Source organism: Dreissena polymorpha, chromosome 1 (assembly GCF_020536995.1).
Source record: "Dreissena polymorpha isolate Duluth1 chromosome 1, UMN_Dpol_1.0, whole genome shotgun sequence".
NCBI classification, from domain to species: domain Eukaryota; kingdom Metazoa; phylum Mollusca; class Bivalvia; order Myida; family Dreissenidae; genus Dreissena; species Dreissena polymorpha.
Window position 1 is genome coordinate 179442577 of NC_068355.1, and position 27171 is coordinate 179469747.

Below are 27171 nucleotides of genomic sequence, written 5' to 3' on the forward strand. Positions count from 1 at the left end.
GTTTAGTGAGGAGGACAAAAAGTATCATTTAAAGAAAACACTAAAAAAAACACTAGCTTATGCAATACGGGTAATATATTTATCGCATACTATCGATATATACGCATAAGTGGGCACGCACAACGTATAAGGACAAAAAGGTTAGCTTATACAATACTTGTTCAGTGAGAGGGACACAAAGTATAAGTAAAAAGGTTAGCTTATGCAATACGGGTAACATATTTATCGCATACTAACGATGTCTACGCATAAGTGGGCACGCACAGAGTATAAGTACAAAAGGGTTAGCTTATACAATACTTATTCAGTGAGAGGGACACAAAGTATAAGTACAAGAAGGTTAACTTATGCAACATATTTATCGCATACTAACGATGGCTACGCATAAGTGGGCACGCAGGCACAACACACAATCGCACAGTTAATCGGAAACAAAAATGTAAATGCCACACACTTTTGAAATAATTGTGTTCATAGGAAGACCCATCATGGTAACTAATTATCACTTAAACGCAGGGCATAGAGTGTGAATGTAAACAGGGTATCTTATTCAATACGGATGACGCATGTATCGCTAGCGAGCGATCGTTACGTGTATTCGTACGCAAGCACAATACACACGCACACACGAATGCAAGCACGCCGCACACACACATGCGCACGCACGCACGCACGCATGCACGCACGCACGCACGCACACACATACACACTCATTCATTGTACATAGTATACAAATCATTATATTATAAATATCATAATATTGTCACAAACACGCACCATACAGTGAAAAAAAAACGTAAGCAGGGATAACTACAATAGGAACATTTACATGCGATAAGTCACTGTGTTAAGTTCAGCACGTATGCAAAGAAATGGAAAGCAAGAGTTACACGCAGCTGCGCACATATAATCACATTCAGTCATGCGCGAATAAAACTATTTGGATATCAACTTTTTGCTAGGTGTTAACAACTGCTAACTGTTCCGTATGACTACTTGTATAACAATGAATGAAGTCTATCTGATAGTGTGATGCTTGAATAAACACGTAATGACGGCAAATATACTGTTCAGGGCAGAAAAGGGGACTTATTCGAACACTTTGAGTTCATCATGTCGAACAACCCTGTGGGTACGGTGATTGAGGTCCTTGACCATAATGATCCCGTCTGCAGTCCAGCAGCCCTCCAGCTTTTTGTATTTTACAAGTTGCCTGGCGGTGTACATGATCTGGCTTCTTTTACGGGTTAAGTCCTCGTTTAGATAGGCACCGGAGAAGCCCGTCGATTTTAGCGCCGCACGAGTTTTGTAAAGGGTTTGACGTGACCGATAAGTTGCAAATTTGACTATGATAGGTCTGCTTTTGGAAGGGCCGGGTTTACCAACACGACGACTCCTGTCAATATCTGACAATTTTATGTCAGCATTGACCTGCTTACACAGTTTGATAATGATGTCATCTGTACTCTCGCCCTCTGTCTCGGGTATACCAGTAAGTCGTAAGCAATTCCTGCGGCTGTACTGTTCCGCGTCATCTATCATGTTCTCCAACGAGTTGACGCGTAATCGGAGATCTTCGTTTTCCTTTTTCAGAGTTGCATTTTCATGGCTCAAAAGATCTAGTCTAGATTGCAGACCCTGAACCACGCCATCAACGACCGGTTTGATAAGGCTTAGAATATCATCCTGGAAAGCTGACTTTAGTACTAGTGCGATTTTCTCTAAGTCAGTGTCTGAAAGTGCTAGGCTATTAACAGCACTAGTGTTGCCAGCAGTTTCCATGATACTGTCCAAGAATCGACCCTTTTTTAAATCAGCTATATCTTGTGGTGATGACAGAAACCTCTTTTTAGTGTTGTTGACAGTTGGTGTCGAAGGGGTTGTTGTACTGGTATCAGACATACGCTAGTTTTTTTAGTAGTATACTCTATCATTACTAACACAAGCAGACTTGGGGCGACCCGGTCGATGTTGTCACTGCGCGAGTGCAGACTTGTCTCGATCCGGTCGATGTTGTCACTGCGCATGTGCAGACTTGGGGCGATCAGGTCGATGTTGTCACTGCGCATGTGCGGACTTGGGGCGATCCGGTCGATGTTGTCACTGCGCATGTGCAGACTTGGGGCGACCCGGTCGATGTTGTCACTGCGCGAGTGCAGACTTGTTGCGATCCGGTCGATGTTGTCACTGCGCATGTGCAGACTTGGGGCGATCCGGTCGATGTTGTCACTGCGCATTACATTCGCGTCCGGGCAAGCTTTATCATCCGGCGTTGCAGCGTCACTGAAACCGAGAGGGTGGGACCGGCTTAAGGGATATAAAACAGGAAATAAAATACTTATGTAACTACACATGTTAAAGAAAAAACAATCATACGATTTAGAGGGGCGGGCATTCATCAACATGAGGCAAACATATTAAATGGTAACGCGTGGGAAAAACGTGCGTTTATTTCAAATACTTGCGTTAAAAGAGAAAAACAATGCATTTTTCCTTATGAGGCTCGATTGGTCATATTCGGCTCGGATCCTACTTAAATGTACCCCGGGTACTCATAAGTATACTAAAATGTACCCCGGCTACGGAAAATAAACTAACACGTACCCGGAAAATTTAGACCAATTGAGAAAATTCATTCCCGCCCAAATTCGATGTCGTAAAACGCGCTACAAAATTCGAAAAAACAACATCTTTTTGAACAAAACCTTTCTAAACATGCTTTTTTGAGTAGGATTTTCGATAATATTTATGCCATTTCACAGAATATTGACATAAATATGAATATTGTTAATTTGACTAAAATAGCCGAAGCAACAAATTTAGCGTTAGAATTCCCCGTTACGTTTCAGTATGTTTTCCGTACCCGGGGTACATTTAAGTATACTTTAGTGTACCCGGGGTACATTTGAGTAGTAACCGAGCCGACAATGACCAAAGTTGATTTAAAATAATGTTACAATTAGCTCTTGTGATCAGCTGTCACACATTTTCGTGAACGTGGAACTCATTTTGTTAAAAATATCGACATCAAGCATGAGTTGATCATTTATTATTATTGAAATGACAAGGCGTCATCGTTGACAGAGGTAATTTTCGTATAATAACGATGGTTTAAGGTAATTAATATTTGATACATTTGACACTCACTTGGAACTGATTTTATTAAAGCATTACAACTATTTTCTTTTGACGATTATTTATAAAATTGTAAATTTTATTCTTAAAAATTTCATTAAACATATTCTTTTCAGAATGTAGTTTAATTGGACTATATAACGGACTATATAACGGTTTAGAATTATTCGGTTGTTGTTGTTTTTTATGATAAGAAATTCAATCCGCTTTAAAGGAAATTTGTGTTAAAAATGAAGTGTCATCTTAACGAAAATCCAGGTTAGGCGGATTTACATGGGGCCTAGAATTCCAAGAACGAGGCATGTTAATTTTCATCGGGGATGGGAAAAAGGGAAGTTTGTTTTTGCAGTTATATTTCCTGCCTAGCATCCGATGGATAGAAAAGTGATCTCAACATAGATCTGGCGATCACCTGATAGCGAACAAACGATACACAAACACCCCATAGAATACCGTGTGAAAGATTTATAGCGAACAGCAAACATCGACTTATGACACGTGATACTTACATCTCTGATCAACAGCGCCCCGTGCCGCGGTCCCGCTATGTGCGTCCGGTTTCTGTGGGCTCTCTCTCCGGGATCGCGGCGCATGGTGGCTGGTGGCGTCATGCACGCAGTCCGGGTCCAGCAAAAGGGTACTGGGCCGAAAACCAAGAGCGAGTAACTTTTGGTACTGGAAAGGACTGATTGGCTGCTGAAATGTCAGGTTACTTCCCCAAACATAGTTTTTATAATCACACAATCGTGATAACAAAGTAAGGTATATTGGTGTTTGTTATACCGTCGAGTTTGCATAATAACTGGGAAATGTCAAAATATACAAAACAATGAAATGTATGAACATTGCAGTATTTTATTTATTTACTTGTAATTGTCTGCACTAAACAGTAAAATTTATCTGTAAGTTATAATGTTTAGTTTTATATATCGCTCAACCAATTGCGACAAATCCTACAGACTGACTGATTAAAGTAATCGCAGCGGTTATTTCCTGTTTGCTGATCGAAAGCTGCTTCGTGCTTGTCGTGTTTTTTTTTAATTGTGAGCGGTTAGAATGCATGTATATTATTTGCAATCAACAGTCTATAACGTATGTCATTAATGTTGTCTAAAGCCGTACTTGCTGTACTTATTGAAACAAAAAATATTTTTCAGAAAATAATAATCGATAAAAATGACGTCATCGCATGTTGTTGTTTTTTTATAAGAAAGGCAATGTTTTGAACTGAAACATGCTGGGAACCAGTGACATATCTGAATGTGAACATGTCGAGTTTGTCTAAATTACAAGGTATGCACCGATTTCTGAAGGGGAACGGCGAAGCAGGCATACGACTTAATTCAGTGTTTTAATTCAAAAGCTTTGCGCAATCCAAATATTCTTCCAAAGATCAAAAAAATCCAAAGATTCAAAGATTCTTCATAACACAATTGTAAAATGTGCCCCATCAAAACGAACCAGCAAAATAAATAGAAGCACATTTATTATTAAATTAATTATTATTATTGATTGTCTTTGCCATAATTATGTTGTAAATGGCTAAAGGCATGTTTTTATTGCCGATTGTCAAAAAACTTTGAAACTTAAACTTATTAAAATTACGAAATTTCCTTAGGTGTTCAAAAGGTACCTTGGTCATGTCTTATCAAATATTGTACGGACAATTACAGTGACGGCTTAATTGTATACTCACCGTTAATAGACATCAATCATAAATATTATTTTTAAATAAAGGGAATGTAAACTATTGATAGGAATTTAATAGAATTATTGAAAGAAAAGTTATACAAGAGGTTAAGACGTGTTATTGTAATTCATCCAAAATTGCACCGTAACTTAAAATAAAAACCGCTCGGAAAAAAAAGGGGCTTAATTTGTGCGCGTCAAGTCAAGTGTTGTCCAAGATTAGCCTGTACAGTTCGCACAAGCTAATCTGGGATGACACTTTCTGATTGTATGACATGTTTTGTTTAAAGGCAGTTAAATAATTGGCGAACATCCAGCGAACTGCACAGGCTAATATTGGACGACACTTTCTGATTGTATGGCATGTTTTGTTTAAAGGCAGTTAAATAATTGGCGAACATCCAGCGAACTGCACAGGCTAATATTGGACGACACTTTCTGATTGTATGGCATGTTTTGTTTAAAGGCAGTTAAATAATTGGCGAACATCCAGCGAACTGCACAGGCTAATATTGGACGACACTTTCTGATTGTATGGCATGTTTTGTTTAAAGGCAGTTAAATAATTGGCGAACATCCAGCGAACTGCACAGGCTAATATGGGACGACACTTTCTGATTGTATGGCATGTTTTGTTTAAAGGCAGTTAAATAATTGGCGAACATCCAGCGAACTGCACATGCTAATATTGGACGACACTTTACGCACATGCATTAAGGCCGGTTTTCCCAGGGCTAAAATATGTATCGTATGATGTTCTATAAGACGGGCTGTATTCAATTACCGACCATTTACATTTGCAGAGATGAACGATCTGTCTGGCCCGGCGGTAAAGGGCCGACACCGACCAGAAGTGGGCCGGCTGTCCACTTTATCAACTTCCATGGAGGAACCAGACCCGCCCTGCGCACGCCACTTTGAGAATAGAAATTGTGCTTTAGTAAGGTAAGAGTGTTAAAGGGGCCTTTTCACAGATTTTTGGCATGTTATGACGTTTGTCATTAAATGCTTTATATTGCTAAATTTATACATTGGATCTAAAAAGCGCCAGTAAAAGAAAATAATAAAATTAAAAAAAGAAAAAAGTAACCCCCAACTGGGCTCGCAACACTGATCCCTGGCGTAAAATGCTATCGCATAGACAATTCGGCCATCCGCGCTCATACATTGGGTAGTGAATGTTATACTCTTTTTAAGCAATCCTCGTTGTATCACAAAATATAACGACCCCAACAAACTATTCAATTGTTTGACGTTGCAACGCTTTATAATTTTCAGGTTTTTAAAACGTCAAACAATGCATATAATGGATATTTTAAAGCATGGTAAATGTTCAGTATTAATGTTTCCGCACAAATATCATAACTACAACACACATTTGCGAATTTGAAGCATTTTTTTTAATTTGTCAATTTACCGAAACGTGTTAAGGCCTAATTCTAGGATTAATGCATGTGCGTAAAGTGCCATTTCAGATTAGCCTGTGCAGTCCGCAAAGAGTAATAGGGACGTCACTCTCCGCATAAATTTAATTTTCGTACAGAAGAGAATTCGTTTTAACGATAAAATCCAAAAAAAGCGGAAAGTTTGGTCACTGATTAGCTGCGGACTGCACAAGCTTAGCTGGGATCGATTTTTATGCATTGACATAAATATCAGCTTTCCGTCTCCGAGAATGAGGCTCGTCATAATCATGTTGTGCCCTCCCCTTTCCTCCCAAAATTAGATGTGTATATAAAAATAATACCATGTTAACATCTGTTTTCAGTATAGCTGAGCATCATTGCTTTTCTTTTTAATTTTATGCATATTCGTCGATTTGTTTTACATTTGAACAAAAGTTAACTTTGGAATTTCGTTGAAGTAACAACTATATGACGTCAACATTATAAAATAGCGAGTCGGGCACACTTCGTTGTTCGGTTACCTGATAAGATTTCTAGCCTGGGTCGAATGCGAGGATGCTGGTGTAACCCCTCGGTAGCGGTTGATGCTTGAAGAGCTGCGCAGACTCGCGCCCAAGGGTGTGCATAGCGTCCGGGTCCGGAATGTCTCTCCCCCGCCCACCAGCCCCTGCCCAAAGTTGTAGACGGTCACGATGCTGCAGTGGGCCGGGGTAGTGAACTCGTACTAGGGACCTGATCTTGGAACGAAAAACATTAACATATAAAAATACAAGCGCACATTGAGTGTTATTATACTGACAGTAGACTGATACAATATAACACTAGATATAGTAATAAAGTTGTTAGTAGTTGTTATTAGTACGTAACGCGCATAGGGGACCCGATTTATAAACATAGCAACAGCAGCATGCAAATAAAATAGCAGCGGCAAAAGCAGCAGTAGCAGTAGTAATAGTAAAAGTAGTAGTTGTTGTTACTGTTGTTGTTGTTGTGGTAGCAGAAGTTATAGTAGTAGTAGTAGTAGTAAAAGTAGTAGTAGTAGTAGTAGAAGTAGTAGAAGTAGTAGAAGTAGTAGTAGTAGTAGTAGTAGTAGTAGTAGTAGTAGTAGTAGTAGTAGTAGTAGTAGTAGTTGTTGTTGTTGTTGTACTAGTAGAAGTAGTAGTAGTAGTTGTTGTAGTAGTAGTAGTAGCAGCAGCAGCAGTAGAAGTAGTAGTAGTAGTAGTAGTTGTTGTTGTAGTAGTAGTTGTAGTAGTAGTAGTAGTAGTAGTAGTAGTAGAAGTAGTAGTAGTAGTAGTAGTAGTAGTAGTAGAAGAAGTAGTAGTAGTAGTAGTAGCAGTAGTAGTAGAAGTAGCAGTAGCAGTAGTAGTAGTAGTAGTAGTTGTTGTTGTTGTTGTCATAGTAGTAATAGTAGAAGTAGTAGTAGTAGTAGTAATAGTAGTAGTAATAGTAGCAGTAGAAGTAGTAGTAGTAGTAGTAGTAGTAGTAGTAGTAGTAGTAGTAGTAGTAGTAGTAGTAGTAGTAGTAGTAGTAGTAGTAGAAGTAGTTGTTGTTGTTGGTGTAGTAGTAGTAGTAGTAGTAGTAGCAGCAGAAGCAGAAACAGTAGCATTAGCATTAGCAGAAGCTGTGGCAGAAATAGTAGCATTAGCATTAGAAGTAGCAGTGACAGAGGTAATAGTGGTGGTGGTGATTGTAGTGGTAACGGCAACGGCAGCGGCAGCGGTAGTAATAGTGATAGTATTTGTTGTTATTGAAGTAGAGGTAGACTTTCGTTAATCATAATCATCATCATCATTATCATCATCATCATCATCACCACCACCAAAACCAACACCATCAACACTATCGCCATCATTATCCGCATCATCATCAGAATCACTTTCATTATTACCTCACACCTGTCGGCACAGAGCACTGAGATCCCGGCCAATGTCCCGACGACGTCGGTCGCACTTCATCCTCCGTCAGTACGCCTTTCTTAAGTATGAGCGCCTGGCTCAATGTCGGCATTACCTTGGTAACGGAACCGCATTTTAAAAGCCAAAAACCAAAAACGTTTTTTCATAACTAAAAGAAAGTCATAGATTCAAATAAATGTAGATATATTTCACTCTAGACATCGCTTCGTATATGGATAGTAGTCAATAACAATAAATAAAATGATGAAGCATGTGTAACTCTTATCGTCGATAATTTTAAGAACAATACATTCTGCATTACTAACAGCGTTTAGTTTAAACATATGTATTTTAGCTCGATTGCGTAAACTACCCCAGGTTTATCGAAACGCTCTCGAGTCCGTTTCTTGGTTTCACTCAGTGACTTTGGGAGATGAAGACAGAACGCTCCCACAGAAGAGATGAACGAGTGACTTCCCGGCGTTTCAATGACAGCGTGTAGAATGTGAACTATTTTAGTAGTGACGTTTAGGCCTCTGAATCGCCCTGTGCGATTGATTTACCTCCACAGAACAAAGTTTGATTCCTGATGAATGTATTTTTTTAAATAAATATTCCCGTTATTATTGTACAAATGTTAGCATATAAAAAATAATTATACAAATAAATTTTGCTAGTAGACACGTTTAATAACAGTAAACATCAATACGATAAACCTTCATTCAAATAATGTAACCTGTATTCTAGCAATTCGTGGCTATATATTAACATGTATTCTCGCATTTCATAGCAAAATGTTAACATTTTTTCGGATAAAACAATTACATATACAAGCAAAAACTATGATCGTAAGACTTTTGGACTAAATATATTAACTAGTCATCTATTTTATTAATGATTAGTTGTAAACATTCCAAATGTCTTAAATGGTTCCGTGTCTACATTATATCATTGTGTAACGTAACAATACTTTGCGATGACGATCTATTCTGACATGCATATGTATGGCAAGCGAAATGCACATTAATTCCTTAAACCACGGTTTAACAGTTAACTATATAGTTAAGATACTTTGAACCCGGGTTCAAAGTGCCGTTTGCACATTAAATCCTTAAACCCGAGTTCAAGAGTTTGAACCGCAGTTCAAAGTGTGTCTAAAAATAGATAAAATCTGTTATCTGAGACAACCAATTAGCGGAGCTTAAACCACAATTAGCTATATATAGAAGGTAAATGCCGCGATTTCATTGGTCCTCTCTTAACTATAGGGTTAAGAGACTTTAAACTGCGGTTCAAAGTCTTAAACTGCGGTTAAGAGGCGCGGAATGCACATTAATTATTTAACAGTTAATTATATAGTTAAGAAATTTTGAACCCGAGTTCAAAGTGCCGTTTGCACATTAATTCCTTAAACCCGAGTTCAAGAGTGTGAACTGCGGTTCAAAGTCTTAAACTGGGGTTAACAAGCGCGGAATGTACATTTATTATCTAACTGTTGAATATATACAGTAATAATACTAGTTGTTAATTCATGTTGTCGTTTTATTACCAAATTTATGGATGTAATCGCTAAATTATCTCAATTTCTTAACCCAGAAGTGGATAGTTCCGATTTATTTACGGAACCACATACATTGATAAATATGAAAAAACACTAGTTTAATAATATAAATCCTTTATTAATCAAAATCATATGTTCAACCTCTCCTATACCACTTTACCATTGTAACGATTTGGAAACAGACCGGACTAAAACATCCGTATTAATAATAATAATCACAACAAATAAAAGCTTTATTTTCAAAACGTTACACAAAAAAGAAAAATGGAAAAATGACATGTCAACATTTTTTTATGACAATTTAACTTAACTAATACAAGAATAATGGTTATGCATTAATTAAAAATAATTTAACAAAGCGGGATGCTAAGAGTTCTTTATCGACGCACTCCCACTCAATGAGGTCTATTAATGTATAAAGTTTCAAACTGATGCTATTTATACTTTTTAACGAGACAAACGACGGACAAGTGATCCCTATAAGAAAACATTGGGTAGAAAACAATATTAATGCACAGTATTCGATACAAAAGCATTTGTTCGTTAACAGAAAATACTATAAGTCTAACATAATTATACTATGTACAACAACCTCAAGGTAGACACAATGTAATACAAATTTGTAGTTAATTAAATAAATAAACTATAAAATGAATCATAAACATAATAGTCTCGCGTTCTGAGAAAACTGGACATAATGCTGGTGCGTAAATTGTCATCCCAGATTAGCCTGTTCAGTCCGCACAGGCTAATAAGGGACGATAATTTCCGCTTTTATGGAATGTTTCGTTTAAATGATGTCTCTTCTTAGCGAAAATCCAGATAAGGCGGAAAGTGTCACTTTACGCACAAGCATTATGCCCATTTTTCTCAGAACACGCCACAATTATGCATGTTCAAAACCATTTCTAGCTACATTTTCCCACATTCCCTTTCACTATTGCTTTAACTTATATTTTTATGGGACCGTTTCGTCAAAGATCGTACGACAATCTTAATTTATAACTTTAATTTAAAAACTAAAAATATACAAGCTGTTGATAAATAGCTCCGCAAGATATAAGCCATCGGTAAGAAAATGATGAAATAAATGATTTTACTTAAAATAAGCAAAAATATGCTTCGGTCTGTTAAAATAATGTTTCTTTGAAATTCGTATCGTATTCTTAATTTGTCGTACGATGTTTGATGAAACGGGCCCATAAGAATATAAGTTAAAGCAAGAATTTGACAGTGATCTCAGCTATATCATACTCTTGGACACACTCAAATACTGTTTACAGAAAATACTATATTTGTAACATAATTATACTATGTCCAACAACCTCAAGGTAGACATAAGTGTAATACAAATTTGTAGTCAATGAAATTAACAAACTATAAAATGAATCATTAACATAATTGTGTCGCGTTCTGAGAAAACTGGTCATAATGCTGGTGCGTACATTGTTATCCCAGATTAGCATGTGCAGTGTGTAAACTAGGAATAAATCGGCCTTTTTTGTGGAGATAAATAACGAAATACACTTTTGTACAAAGTCTACATCTTAACGTGTATTTTTCGATCGTAATCACCTACCATTTATTGACCTTTTTGCCATTCAATAAAGCATACACTTAAATTAAAAGTACGCTTTATGGAATGGCAAAAAGGTCAATAAATAATAATGCCGGTTTCACGGTCCTGAACAAGGGGTTTCCGCGCGTATATATGAAAAAAAAACTGCATATTTTACCAATTGAGCTGTCTTTGCATGTACTTGTATATTGAAATCTGTTTACTAGTGATAATGAGTGACAACAATCTAGCATTTAATGATACCATAAATCTATACTTTGAATTTATTTTACGCAAGTATTTTATATCCCTATTGTGATCAAACGTGATTGCTTGTTTTCATGATATTTCGAACACTTCAGTAACGTACGATCTTTAAACGTAATAGCAGAGGTTACATTTGCCAGTACCCGTTAAATACGTTATTATTATGTTAAAACTGGCTAGTATATATACTATAATACTATGTAGTTCATGTTCATCCATTTCGGACAAATGTCTTTTTGTATGCCCCCGAAAGTGGGCATATAGTGATTGCACTGTCCGTCTGTCTTTCCGTTACACTTTGCGTTTAGGTTTCGAAAAATGTGAAAAAAGGGGCATATGTTATCCTATGGTGGCAAGCATTGTTTAAACATGTTAAAATATTTTATTAAAGCAACTGTTTAGTTATTGGCTTTAAACTTTGGCTTAAATGTCTGCTCAATATGCCAAGAGATGACATGAAGGCATCATAAATTGTGTTTATTGACCTGCCACAATTAAATAAAAACAATTACATTTATCAAGAGGATTTATTTAATCTGTAACAAGGTAAGTTTTTACAGACATATAAAGGTTCAAATCAGTTAATACTACATGTTGATTACATAAAATCAATCTTTTTGTTGTTTGTTTTCGTCCTTATTTGTGTTCGTTCATTGAATTCAATTTATTCTGAAAGAATTTCCATTTCTGAATATTTTTTTGTTCTTAAAAATGGTCGCGAAGATGTGCCAAATAGAGATTGTTATGGTAACCGTATCACGATGCGGTTCATCAAATGCAAACAATAGCGAAATGGCCGCTGTCTTGACGGCCAAAACTTGCGCATGTGAAAACCTGACGTCATTATCGGAATCCCCAAAACCTCCTATGATATTAATAAGTAATCAAAGTACTGGCAGTACTGGTGTGACGATGCTTTTGAAGAGGATGGATATAAAACGTCAATTTAAGTTTATCTATATCACCACAATTGTGTATGTTGATACGAACATTTGGGTACGATAACAAATTTGGGTACGAAAATTTTGGGTACGAAAAAAATTTGGTACGAAAAAAAATTGCGTACGAAACATTTTTGGTACGAAAAAAAGTTAAGGGGTACGGGGAAGTAGTACCCGTGGGTAACTTGACCCATTGAGCGAAACTGGGAGGCGGGTCACATTCTTGTTCATTAAGTATGGCAATACATTCATGATGATTCTCGAAAGTAGGTATGAGCACATAGCCGGACCATGTGAGCTCAATCGTATGAGCACTTGACTATCCGAGTTCGCCCACGAACATATGGATAAGTTGACTAATAGCGAAATGACCTTATACATGTATATGCTGAAATCTAACAATCGAACGAAATATCAAACATGGTATGTACACTTAGGTGGTTGTGTAATTTCTGTTAAAATATCGTATTCAATATGTAAATTTTAAATGATTGTGCCCGCACTTGAGTTTGTTGCCTTGTTTGAGTCTATACGCGCCTAGGCTGCACCCAGTGTGTGTATTTGTGTTTTTCCAAGGTAATGAGTTATCTCCGCGCTGAGGCTGCATAATGTTGGGACCCGGAGTGCGTCCAGCACTCCTACCTAATAAGATTAGATTGACGACAGTTGGGACGAATTTTGAATGATAGCTGCAATTTCCAGCTATTTGTTTTGTACTGAAATACTTTTTAATTATAACATTGCGCCGGGAGCGGGAATCGAACAGGTGTCGTAAAGGTGAAAGAACGAACGTCCTTACCACTGCGCTAGCGGGACGGACAATCACGCAAAGAAATGTTGTTTTATCTATATATATCATGGCAGTGCAGCGTTTACAATTTGCAGGTTCGAAATCGTTCGCATTCTTTAGTTTTGTGATCACGTAAAAAGTTAATTTTACATGTTTTTATTCGCAATTTATTTACTAAATCGAGAACAAATATCAAACAAAATAGAGAAAATATATAGTTATTTCATTGGTCTATAAAAATAAAATGGATGTAAAATTACTAATTTGAAATTAACGTTCTGATACACTTATTGAATCTGTTTCCCCAGGATATGCTGTTCTATTAATATTTACCTTTATCAACACGAACGACAACTCTGCTAGGAGAATGTTATTAATGAAAATCAACGAGCAATCTCCTACGCAGTGGCGAATGCCAAGGGAAGTAACTGAAAAATCGAGTTATCTCAATCGGACTGGCTCGGTCTTTTACATAGGTCGCCATTGTGAAGATTTTTTTTACTGGTTATCAAACCTTGGACGCTGCTGTTCCAGCATCGTCAAAAACATCATTTTGAATGAAATAAAAAATCAAATTATAGCGAAAAATCAATTATTACTATTTTCACTATCAAATATTCAACTCAAAATGACCCGAATATAGGGTGCATCGCTTTGAACAGCTATTACTTCATCAAGTGTGAAGCGATTTCCATGGACTCGGTCTTATTAAACGCAGAAATAAGCGATCCTGTAATGGCTGAATCAGTGTACCATGACATTCGCGCTGTAAACAAATAATATTTGTTGGAAATTTAAAACCGCTGGCATGTTTCAATAAGAAAGACATTTGTCTTTCGAGGTTTAATGATTTAAATACTGAATGCATTATGCATCCGTTGCAATGAGGCTCGAAGTCACTAGGCTTAGCTATCCGTTATACAGTCAAGTTACCATTACCGGATCAGTAGCGTAATAAAGTTGTTCTGATGAAAAGCAATAAATGTTTTAAGACTTCTTTTACACCAGTTTGATTAAATATTACTTTGCTTACTGATTCAGCACATAGTTTTATTTTTAATCGCAGGCAAAATGTATTTGTGATACCTTTTTTTCGCCGCAGAATTCATGCATTAACGGATCAGTTGTAGACATAACGGATCACGTGATCGAAACCACTCCGGGGGCATCTAACATGCTATTTGAATTGTCGACACATGAACTGTGTTGTTAACAATGACCAAGTTACATTGCCAGTTATGAATACGCATATTCTCACGCTTGATCCGTTATTGCCCTAATTCTTCATTTCATTTAAGGTGTTGCAAAATCTTAAACACGAATCAAAACTGAAACGGAGTTTTGCAGGGAGAAAGACTACTAAATGGCCTTTAAATTAATGCGTTAACTCTTTACTTTTCAACAGAGTTTTAGAATGTGTCCGCGAATAATGTTAAACCTCTTTTTTGGAAACGAGACGGAAGTAAACAAAGTCGTATATACATGTCGCCAAAACATACCAAAATGTTTAACAACGAATAGCTCCAATTACGACTCAATCAATGCATTAAAAAAAAACAGCCTTGAAGATGCTGTGTGCAAAATATCATCTAAAAATGTCAACTATTTATCGCGATACGCATAGTCTTCAACATCAAAGTGATGCGCTATGGGTAATGATCCGGTAATGATAACTTGACTGTACAGTCAGTCAACCAGTTTAGAATAACCTGGCAAAAAACGTTAATTCACAAGTCCAGTCCACAATAATTTCTTTCGGGATTTAGTGTCAATGTGAGATGATGTAAACATAAAGGGTAAAATTTATTTTGTATGATAACAGGTTAGGCCAGACGGCATATGCATTTTTTTGTCAAAAATAGCCAATTTAAGTTCACCTTTTCGGAAAATTATTTAAAATCATTCAACTTACAGAATTTGTATTTCAAAACATTATCATGGCATTTGTTTTCAATCAGCAATTTTTGTATTTGAAAATAATAAAGCCTTCTATTTCCATATGCGCATTTCAAAACATAACTCATTCAATCAGTTCTGGTTAACTTTCTGCTGCATTTATCCCCCCCCCCCCCTGTAAGCATAATACAAAAGCTTTCTTACTAAAACGTTGTAACTTTATTCCTTTACCTAATGTATACCTGAGACACTTATCATTTTGTTTTTAGTGGGGCATTATGGAAAATTAAATACAAATTTATCGAAACTGCTGATTTTCCAGAGCTGATTGACATACTGTACACTAATCCGAATCGACTGTATTTCGGTTAGGGGTATTTCTATCAGATTTATACCATAAAAGGATCACAAAGAAAATATATAAATATAACCTTATTTTCTGCAATAACCTCACACTTTTGACGAAGTCTGCGTTGTCTGCAAACCCACTTTGAAGTTTTCTTTCTATATCTTGGAATGCTGTTTCAAACGTACGTAATAATTCACTAACTTCATCCGCCGCTATCTTGATAGAAATGCGCCAGGAACAAAACAATATCACATGACGAAATTGGTTAATAATTAATGTGCAGAGACAACCAAACACCTAAAAGTCTTAACCTATTTTTCAAAGTCTTCAACTGCGGTTTAAAGTCTTAAACTGGGGTTAAGACGCGCGGAATGCACATTAATTATTTAACAGTTAACTATAGAGTTAAGAGACTTTGAACCCGACTTCAAAGTGCCGTTTGCACATTAAATCCGTAATCCCGAGTTCAAGAGTTTGAACCGCAGTTCAAAGTGTGTCTAAAAATAGATACAAATCTCTTATCTACATAATTCAGAGACAACCAATCAGCGGAGCTTAAACCACAATTAGCTATATATAGAAGATAAATGCCGCGATTTCATTGGTCCTCTCTTAACTATAGAGTTAAGAGACTTTGAACTGCAGTTCAAACTCTTGAACTCGGGTTTAAGGATTTAATGTGCAAACGGCACTTTGAACCCGGGTTCAAAGTCTCTTAACTATATAGTTAACTGTTAAACCGTGGTTTAAGGAATTAATGTGCATTTCGCTTGCCATACATATGTTATTATTTGATTTACAATGAAGTATAGCATTTTTTATGGGATCAAAATCGAGCTAGGTGAAAAAAATGAGGCGCACTCTTTGAAAATGGGGACTAATGAATATGCTGCGTATAGTGTAATCCCAGATGTGGACTTCACAGGCTAATCAGGGACGACTCTTTCCGCTGTTATGCAAGTTTTCGTTAAAAAAGGAAAATCCAGTTTAAGCGGAAGGTGTTGTGTCTAATTAGCTAGTGCTGACAGTCTTATCTGGGACAACACTTTACGCACATGCATTAAGCGCCGTTTTCCTAGAGTGCTGGTCATATATTTATATTCAGTGAAAACACACACACAATAAAGGCAACCTGTTTCTATCAACAACCTTCGAGTACACTTTTAGACTTTTCTAATACATCACTTTATCATATCAATATAGCTCCCTTATTTTTGAACGCCTTGTGTTGAAATTTCGACCGTGGATAATTCTACACATATCTGATAATACCTGAAAATTAAATTGAAATTGAAAAAAATAAAATAAAACTTACCAAATTTAAAACGTTACTTCAAAGATCAAATTCGCAAACTCGTACAACGTTAAATAATAACAATGTGAAAAGTAAAACGCATAAACTTACACGTCATAATAATTGACCGGCTTGCAACATGCCGATTGAACAGTTTCGCTCCTGAATATCCATACGAGCCATATTGTTTTTCTTTCATTACTGCTATGTTTTCCTCGTGCAAAAATTTACCTAGAATTATGATATTGAAATTAAATCGGAATAACATGTATATCGCCATTTACAACAATTGTTGATTTCTCTAACGCAATACTTTTTAAAACTAACATAGCTCAGTAATGAGTGAATATATTTATTTGAAATTTCACATGTGATCATTTGACTACAATATGTGCAAGCTAACGATAAAATCATTCATCCGTGACGATCAGACGCTTTAACAAGTGAGAAAGGTAGTCTGTAAAATACAAAGTGCGCGATTGCGCTCCTGAATATTCATACAAGCTTTATTGTTTGGTAAATTAATTTTATGTTTTCCTTATGTAAGAACCCTCCTAAAATAATTAAATTTAAATAAAAATAGAATTAAATTGCGTTTCAACATTTCCACGTGCAAACAAATGGAACCACACCTAGCCCACGTGCTGGAAGCATGTGCATTATGTCCAGTTGTCCCAGTTTTGTATGTTTTATTTTTGTGTGTATTAAGAATCCGATTAGATTCTACATAAAGCATCAGATCGTAAACACACTAAACATAAACTTTGAACAAGAAAATGTTAACCGAACAAAATGCCAACAAACCGCATAGCAAATCGGAAAATATATCTGGATTTTGTATAGATGTGTGCTTGTAGCATATATCCTTTGTAGACTTACCTCATAATGCCGTTGCATTAAATCGGTATGTTGCGTATTCCGCACGTCCCAAACTTTTTTGAAAACGGCCATTAGAATTGCGCCGCGCTATGGGTAAACGGGGCTTAATGCATGTGCGTAAAGTTTCGTTCTAGATAATCCCGCACAGGCTAATCACAGCCCGACTGCACAGGCTAATCTGGGACGTCGCTGTTCGCACTTGAATCAAGACCAGTTTTCCAAGAGCGAGGCAAAATTCAACATACACCGATTTCAAGATGAATAGCCGGTATCACCGAACGTGAGTATCGACGATGTAAATACACGACAAATGTGGCTTAATAAAACCTACCCAGAAAAAAGAACAGATGGTTCGCAATTTTGCAGTCACCATTTAATTAAACATACCTATACATGTATTATAATATTAAGGGGCCTTTTCACGTTTTGGTAATTTGACAAATTACAAAAAATGGTTTCAGATACGCAAATGTTCGTTGTAGTTATGATATTTGTGAGGAAACGGTAATACTGAACATTTAACATGCTCTAAAAATCCAATATTTGCATCTTTTGACGATTTACAAACCTGAAAATAATAAAGCGTTGCAACGCGAAACGATTTACTAATTTGGATAGTTCTGTTGTTGTCGTTATATTGTGTGACACTACGAGGATTGCTATATGAAGTATAAAATACATCATTCATTTTATGAGCACGGATGCCCGTGTGGTCTAAGCCTTAGACTTTTACTCCTGGTGTCAGTGGTTCGAGCCCTGTTGAGGGTTTCTTTTTTTATTATTATTCTAGTTTTTTATTGCAGCTTTTTAGATCCAATGTTTAAATTGATCAATATAAAGCATTTAATGGTGAACTTTAATACATGCCAAAATCTGGGAAAAGATCCCTTCAAATCTCATTTCAGTTGAGACCGACCCAACTTGCCGTCTCGACTTAAATATTATTACTTGTTAAAGATGTAAGCAACGTTCTTCAAAAGGAGGTTAGATTTATAACCTTTTGCGGGAAATCGTCTTCCAATCTAACACGAAAATAAACAGTTTTCAGATGAAAAGGTAACATTCTCTTACTTTTCTTAATGATAAAACTACTAGTGGGTTGCTTCGGTACACAAATACGCGTTCAATTGACTGACGGCTTCGTATACGTTCAATTTATGTTTGAGGTTATTTTACACTAACTCAAATGCCAATGCTGCCATAGAGACCCATAATGAAACGGGCGGCATTGTTTTCCAGATAGATACGACACAAATAACATGTACCATTAGATATTACACATCAATCAAATGAGGATTGATACAGTAAATACTGTTTACAAATATATTCTATACGGATGAAGGATTCTTAATATGATAATATGTGCTACCTAATTTACGTGCAAAAGCATTTTTAATGTTTGATAAAGATAACACAGGTAATATATGTCTGCACTAGTGCTGCAACAATACGCCAAAAACCGTATTGCAATATATTGTCAGTTAAAAAACCCGTATTGCAATATATCGCAATATATTGCTAACTTGTACCAAAATTATAACTTGCCAATTATCCGATAATCCCGAATATTCCAGTTTTAAAGCAAATTTTGGTAAATATTTACTATATGCCGGTAAATATGCTCAAGAATAACAAGACACACAATCATTCGCAACTTTTCTTATATATCAAATACATTTTGGCATTTGTTACTATTTAAAGATGTGATGAAATAACGTCTAACCCAGGCATTTTTTTTCCACTGAACACGCGTAATTCACCTGACGTGATGTTCCCATTTTTATACAACACAAAATACACCCATACTTTCAATGCGATGTCCTACATGTCTGTATCATTTTCGCGCACTCTTTATTGAGACAAAGGATAAAGCACTTTTTATTTGACGCTATATTTTTTTTATTGTCACATTAGCATTAAAATTTTGAAGCGTATTTCTGAAATTTGGATTACAAATTTAAAAATGCTCAATTTAGAATCGTAAGGAAACATTTACAGGTGTGCGCAATTAATTCAACGATAATCTGTTCAAAAGCATCGAACGAATGCTCCGATGTAACAATGTTACTCCGTATAATATACTTTTCAGCGAGCCGTTTCATTTACGATTTACGACTAGTTGTTAATTACGTTTTACATAAATTACGACGTTTCAGTGAAATAGCGTTTCATCAAGCAAATCGTAAATTTATCATACATAAATTTCATACATAAATATACGACTGGGTAAGGGCAACCGTAAATTAACGTAAAAATGGCGGTCGTTTTCCTCGTCGACGATGAAAGAAGACGCAAAGTACCGATTCCAAGGCTGTTTAGAGAGAGAATAGTTCTCGAAAACTTGAGATGAGGACATTGTATCCAGATATCGTTTAAGTAGGGGCGGTATAGAGCGTTTGGTGGTTTTGATTGGGGAAGAAATAGCACCAACTTGCCGGCGATCTCATGCCATTGATCCCGTCACACAGGTATGTAAAAAGTGCGAAGAAACTTTTGATTTACGCAATTATAGTTATAAAATTGTATTTATTTTCAACCAACAAAGTAGAATTTAACCTTACAACTTTAGAGTAGTTGCCCTTTACAAGTTTGTTTACATAGCAATTGACAACACACATTTAATCGCAAAACAATCAAACGATGACTTTTGTATCTTTAATGAATAAAAGCTTATATTGATAATTAGGTTTATCTTAAATTGTTGTGGTGCTTAATCATAATTAATGTTTTACTCATTTTATATTCGTCGATGTGAATTTATCGAAGAAAATAAATGAAGACTTATTTACCCCACCCGCTAATGATGACCTTGTAATACTTCTACAAGTTGTGATAGAAAAATACTTACCAAAACAACAAATGTCTTTAAAATCATACGGTTATCCAAAGAGTCTCTTAAAATAAATTGAATGGTGATAATACCATCATGATTAAGAAAATTACTATGCATATAATTATGATGACATCAAAATACTGTTTGTGTTTGTTTCTATATTGTTTTCATTTGCTAACAATTTATTTATAAGATAATTCAATACTGCACCCAAGTCTGCAGTGCCCAATTATGCCATATAACTCTACAATCCCATTAAGATCTACTCTAAAGCCATTTAAAGTATTTATTTTTATCATATTCCCTTTTTGTGCATTTGTTCCCTTTGTTTGTTTTGGTAATGTGAAAATGAAAATGAAAAATCATATATATAATTAATTCTTTTATTTATAGATTTTAGCATCATTGAGGTACCTTGCTAAGGGAGATTTTTACTCAGAAGTGGGTGATATCCACGGAATAAGCAAGTCGAGCTTCTGTCGGATTTTACAGAAGTTCATCTCAGCTGTAAATCAAAAGTTGAAAAATAACAGGTAATTGCCTTAATATTCCAGACCCATTCCAAAAATGTACTTAATGTATCATTTATTTTTGTATGCGTATAACTGTAGGCTCACAATATATGGATGATAAAGTTGTTTGTGCTATGCATAATGAAGATTCATTTATTTTAGGATAAACCCAGAGTATATTATATTTTCCATTTTCTGATGTTTTCTTCCTGATATATATATCTTGCGCTTATTTGAATCATTTTTACTTGCATGTTTGAGTTTGTATGCCCCCAGATCGCATGATCAGGGTATATTGTTTTTGGCTTGTCTGTCACTGTTTGTGTCTGTCACAAAACTTAAACCTTGGTAATAACTTTTGCAATATTCAAGATAGCAACTTGTTATTTGGCATGCATGTGTATCTCATGGAACTGCACATTTTGGGTGGTGAAAGGTCTGTGTTATCCTTCAAGGTCAAAGATATGGCTTCAAAGCGGGCAGTCGGGGGCATTGTGTTTCACAAACACAGCTCTTGTTAGTTATATCATAGCAATTCAAGTCAATTCATTCTCATCGGATCATTTAAATTATTTAGAATTGAAAATGATCAAGCCTCATTAAAACCTTAACCTAAGCTTATACAAAATAATGTAATAGACTTTCATTTAAGAGCTACAACCTGTAGCTACAATATGATGATCTTAAATTGTAATAAAACTATTTTAATAATGCTCACTTAATTATTTTTATTTTCAATTTTATACTCAGTTATATAAAAATATATTTATATTTTTAGATTTCCACAAGGACCAGCTGTTCTGCTTGTCAAGCAAGAATTTTTCAGAAAATGTCAGCTGCCAAATGTAGTTGGGGCAGTCGACGGGACCCTTGTACCCATTATCAAACCTGCTGAGGCTGAAGAGGCCTATGTGTGCAGGAAGGGGTTCCATGCCATTAATGTACAGGCTGTCGTTGACGCCAACATGAGGTAAATGTAAATATAGTATTATGATTTTTTATCATCAAATAAAATATAAAAGAGACATACCATAAATTGAATCAAGCGCAATTGTCATCATCAAATAGTGTTTATTTATGTACATGCCCAAAAAACATTATGGCCCCTTTTATACTTAGATAATTGAATATTAAATTAAATGACACACCCCCAAAGTATACCCTCCTCTCCATGATGGCTTACGTTATACTGTCAAGCACTCGAATAGTCGAGCACGCTGTCATCTGACAGTTCTTGTTATAAACAACTGGTGGCAAGATGAATTATAGCAGATAAATGGTCTGTTACAACATTTTAACTAACTCTTTTGACCTGTTTATTCTTTTCAGCTCAATTCAACAGTAAAAAATGCCCATAATATCTTAAAAGAAAAAAAAACATGCTGCATCTTGAGAAAGGAGAGTCAATTTTAACTTGTGTTCACAGAAGTGCCTTCATATTATTTTTTAGGACCTCCGCCATTATCAGATAAAGACATTGGCAGAGTCAATGCAAAGTATGTACTGTGGTTATCTTTAAAACCTGGTTCAAACTTACACAATCATGTACTATTCTTTAAGGTTCACAGATGTCGTGTCAAGATGGCCTGGTGCGACTCATGATGCTGCGGTGTTTGATAGCAGTGGCGTAAAGGTAACCTAGTTGCATTTATTTAATTTACCATAAAATAAAATATACTTAAGCTAGGTTGGTGAAACTTATTAAGATGCTAAATCATAGACAAAGTGACTGTTCAATAAAATAGTTTAATTTACAGGAATATCTGAGCACCAATGATGTGGGTCATCTGCTAGGGGATAGCGGATATCCATTAAGGACCTACCTCATGACCCCTGTACCTCATCCCTCCAATGATGGTGAGCAAGCCTACAACGACCATTTATGTAGAGGACGGATAGTCGTAGAACGAGCATTTTGTGTTTTGAAATCACGATTGAGGTAATTTATTATATAAGCAGCGAAGTATAAGTCTCATCGCGACAGTTGTCAACTTCTATATAATCATTAGTTTCAGCTTAACTACTAAAATGTTTGAATTCATGACTTCATTAAGCTTTTTTTTAATGAATGAGGATTTTTGCAATAATGTATATTTGTTCAAAAAACAACATTGTGCATACCAGTAACTTGTGGATTTTTGGGTTAAAATAAAATGATATTCTTATTCATTTTATTTAAACTCTTCAATATGATCTTCACTCTGTGAAAAGGGGGTTTAATGCATGTGCGTAAAGTGTCATCCCAGATAAGTCTGCACAGGCCAATCAAGGGTGACACACTCTGTTTTTATTGTATTTTTATGCCCCCTGTAGGGTGGCATATAGCATTTGAACTGTCTGGACATCCTTCAAGGTCAAAAGTAAAAAAGTACATTCTGAGGGAACTAATAAAAGGGAAATAATTTTTAAACCTGCCAAATTATAAATTGAAATTTTATTTCAAAGCCAGCATCGTGTTTCTGACAAACATCTCTTGTTCGTTTAAAGGGAGACTCATCATGACAAAAATCCAGTTAAGGCGGAACGTGTCTGCCCTGATTAGCCTTAACGGATTACACAGGATAATCTGGGATGACAATTTACGCACATGCATTAAACCACCTTTTTCACAGATCGTGGCCCATAAACATTATGTGTATCCTCTTTTTATATGAAAGCGATTGTTCCAGTGTATTTAAATTAAATTGGGCATAAATGGTGAATACAGAAACAAATAACATGTTTTCATAAGCTATTGACAATTTGTTTCATAGAGAAACATACTGTATTTCTTTATATGGACATCAAATGGATCTCATTGAAAACCGCAAATTTTAGTCATATAAAATGTCGAAAATTTTGGTGCAGATTTTTTAACGAGGAGTGCCCCCTGCATCTTTGAGTATCTAATTGCTATGTTAAATAAAGATTTGGGTTAATTTTTAGATGTCTGCATCGCACTGGTGGATGCTTGCCTTTCCAGCCTAATAAGTGCTGCGAAATTGCAACAGTTTGCATGCGCCTGCACAACCAGTGCTTGGAATTAAACGTCCCTCTGATAGACGAAGAAGTTGGGGACGAGATTGAGCAGGAGGTTCCAAACAATGCACCAGTGCAGGGAGCAGCAGTCAACAAGAGGCAGCAGCTGATTGAACTGTTTCGTTAAATGTTAGTTCTTTTATGCCCCCCCCCCCCTTCGAAGAAGAAGGGATATATTGTGACGTGCTCTGATACATAGACAAAACAAGTCTTAAAAATGTGTGTTAATTAACATCTGATAAAGACAAATCAAGTCTTAAAAATGTGTGTTCATTTACATCTGATAAAGACAAAACAAGTCTTAAAAATGTGTGTTCATTTACATCTGATAAAGACAAAACAAGTCTTAAAAATGTGTGTTCATTTACATCTGATAAAGACAAAACAAGTCTTAAAAATGTGTGTTCATTTAAATCTGATTAAGACAAAACAAGTCTTAAAAATGTGTGTTCATTTACAGCTGATAAAGACAAAACAAGTCTATACAAGGGACAAAATTGTCACAAAACCAGGTTTTCATTGTGAAAAAAAATCTGATAAAGGGAGAAAACTCAAACTGAACTTTTGAAATGAACAAACAAAATTAACCCCCTTTGTAAGTTTGTTTAAAAAAAATAAATCTTTTTTTAGTCGTGGCGACCTTGACATTGGAGATATTGACATGATTCTTTCGTGCGACACACCGTCCCAGGATGGTGAACAAATGTGCCAAATGATTTTAAAATCTCACAATGAATGACATAGTTATGGCCAGGACAAGCTCATTTATGGCCATTTTTGACCTTTGAACTCAAAGTGTGACCTTGACCTTGGAGATATCGACGTAATTATTTTGCGCGACACACCTACCAATGATGGTGAACAAATGTGCCAAATGATTTTAAAATCTGACAATGAACGACATAGTTATGGCCCGGACAAGCTTGTTCCGCCCGCCCGCCAGCCAGCCAGCCCGCATTCGCCAATCTAATAACCAGTTTTTTCCTTCGGAAAATCTGGTTAAAAATGTGTGCTGAATGATTTCTCAGAGAAAAAGGGTTAAATGCATATGCGTCAAGTGTCGTTCAAGATTTCAAATGGGCGCAATAGGGGGCAATGTGTTTCTGACAAACACATCTCTTGTTATACTTATAAAATTGAAAATTTGTTAAAGTTTTGTGTTTAGGTTCTTTTTATTCCTAGAGTATCAAAGCTATTGCTTTCATACTTGCAACACTTACTAACTATCATAAGGGGACTGTGCAGGCAGTTATGTAACTCTGACTAGCATTTTGACAGAATTATGGCCCATTATATACTTAGATAATATAACTTTTTTCAGTTGATAATTAACCCTTTCAGTGCGGGAACCGAATTTAAAAGGCCTTTGCAAACAGTTTGGATCCAGATGAGACGCTACAGAACGTGGCGTCTCATATGGATCCAAACTGTTTGCTATTCTGATAGTATTCTTTGAAAAAAAATGAAGAAAATGCTTATTTTACAAATTCAGCAGACGACATTTTAGCAGACGACAAATTTCCCAGCATGCAAAGGGTTACTGTAAGTTTATCCTAAATCGTTGTGTTGCTTTATAAATGATTTATGTTTAACTCATTAAAATCTTTGTTGACGTGTACTTATTGATGGCAAAAATGATGACTTATTTACACCACCCGCCAATGTTGAACGTGTAATACATCTACAAGTTGTGATCGAACAGTTCTTAATCTCAAAGATGTTGAAAATCACACGTTTGTTTAGCGGGTTTCTCAAAAAAAATTGAATGGTGATTATACCATCATCATGAAAATCAATATGGCATCAAAATACTGTTTGTGTTTGGTATTTTCAATATTAAAGGCTTGATTGGTCTTTGTCGGCTAGGGTACTATTTGCATGTACCCCGGGTACTCTTAAGTTTCCAGATGATAACTCAAGAATTCTTACGGCTAGGATCATTAAACTTAAAAGTTACATTGATCATGACTGCCAGATGACCCCTATAGATTTTTAGATCACTAGGTCAAAGTTCAAGGTCACAGTGACTCGAAGCAGTAAATTGTTTTCCAGATGATAACGCACAAATGCTTAGGGTTAGGAAAGTTCATGGGGACATTGGTCATGACCGACAGATGACGCCTATTGATTTTCAGGACTCTAGGTCAAAGTTGAAGGTCACAGGTATTATAACGTATTCACAAAATAGGTATGAAAATCGTTTCAGATCAATAACTCGTCAAAGAATTGACCGATTGGCTTGATACTGAACATTTGCATTGGCCTTGGTATGATGCTCTGTTAAAGGTTTTTAGCTACTGTTATAAACTGTTATATATAGTTTAATCTCTAATTTAACAATGGAATTTTTTAGTATTTGTATAGACATTTTTAGCATAATAATGTGTACGGTTTTTGATAACAGTTCCAATTACACTTGTATTCAATAAATAAAACAGAAGAACATTCACATTTATTTAGAGTTTTTTCTAATATTTTTATTTAGTTTTATTATAAATTGTCAGATGAATTACAACACCATGCGGAGTTGGTATATTGTACTTCCTAAATTATTAATCTACCTGTGCAAGTTTTTAGTAATTTTATAGGCATTTTTATCCTAATGATATGTATGGTTTTTGATAACAATTGCAACTATACTTGTATTCAATTAATAAAACATAAAGAACATTCACATGTATTTATTATTATTTAGAAATTACAATATACCAACTGGGCACAGTGTAATAACTCGTCTGACAATTAATAATAAAATTACATCATTTAGTTTATACGGTTCATAGAAACACTTAACACTTAACATCATCACAGTTAAAACCAATTTACAATTCGGGAAACAATTGCGCATTTAAGAATTTCATTTTCTTTAAAGAAACCAGTTCCTCGAGATTTTTGTTAATGTCTTTCAGTATGGTATTTCTTTCTCTTGATGCAATCAGCATCTCTTCCTGGGTTTTCGTCACACTGCTCCTACCCCTTCTCAAAAAAGTGTGTGAAATGTACGTTTTACGTACGTTTTGCGTGCGTTTAACGTGGCGGTATTGGCACTGCGTTTTTTGTGCGCTTTTTCTTACCGAGTGAGTTTTTAACAAAAACAAACAAACAAGAAAATGTGCGCTTTTTGTGGATAAATGTGCGCTTAATGTGC

The 27171-nt window shown here is 35.7% G+C and overlaps 3 protein-coding genes across 3 annotated transcripts in view; 2 read left to right on the forward strand and 1 right to left on the reverse strand.

Annotated features, from left to right (window-relative positions):
• The window catches only part of LOC127863446 (uncharacterized), a 453451-nt gene that overhangs the window by 382734 nt on the left and 43546 nt on the right, over window positions 1–27171 (forward strand). The window lies entirely within an intron of this gene.
• LOC127863623 (uncharacterized) lies at window positions 931–3801 on the reverse strand. Its single transcript, XM_052403252.1, has 2 exons — window positions 3645–3801; window positions 931–2283 (listed from the first exon to the last, which is right to left on the reverse strand). The coding sequence occupies exon 2, from the start codon at window positions 1900–1902 to the stop codon at window positions 1090–1092; it is 813 nt and encodes a 270-aa protein (XP_052259212.1). The 5' UTR covers window positions 1903–2283; window positions 3645–3801; the 3' UTR covers window positions 931–1089.
• On the forward strand, window positions 21683–26472 carry LOC127863631 (putative nuclease HARBI1). The gene is made up of 4 exons (XM_052403264.1): window positions 21683–21975; window positions 22566–22638; window positions 22763–22944; window positions 23931–26472. The coding sequence occupies exons 1-4, from the start codon at window positions 21971–21973 to the stop codon at window positions 24148–24150; spliced, it is 480 nt and encodes a 159-aa protein (XP_052259224.1). The 5' UTR covers window positions 21683–21970; the 3' UTR covers window positions 24151–26472.

Bases quoted from the DNA above. Each gene is read 5' to 3' on its own strand.
- LOC127863623 (XM_052403252.1), bottom strand. From the start codon at position 1,902: ATGTCTGATACCAGTACAACAACCCCTTCGACACCAACTGTCAACAAC.
- LOC127863631 (XM_052403264.1), top strand. The intron at 22,639-22,762 runs GTAACCTAGTTG...TTTAATTTACAG, and splicing joins TTGATAGCAGTGGCGTAAAG to GAATATCTGAGCACCAATGA. The intron at 22,945-23,930 runs GTAATTTATTAT...GTTAATTTTTAG, and splicing joins GTTTTGAAATCACGATTGAG to ATGTCTGCATCGCACTGGTG.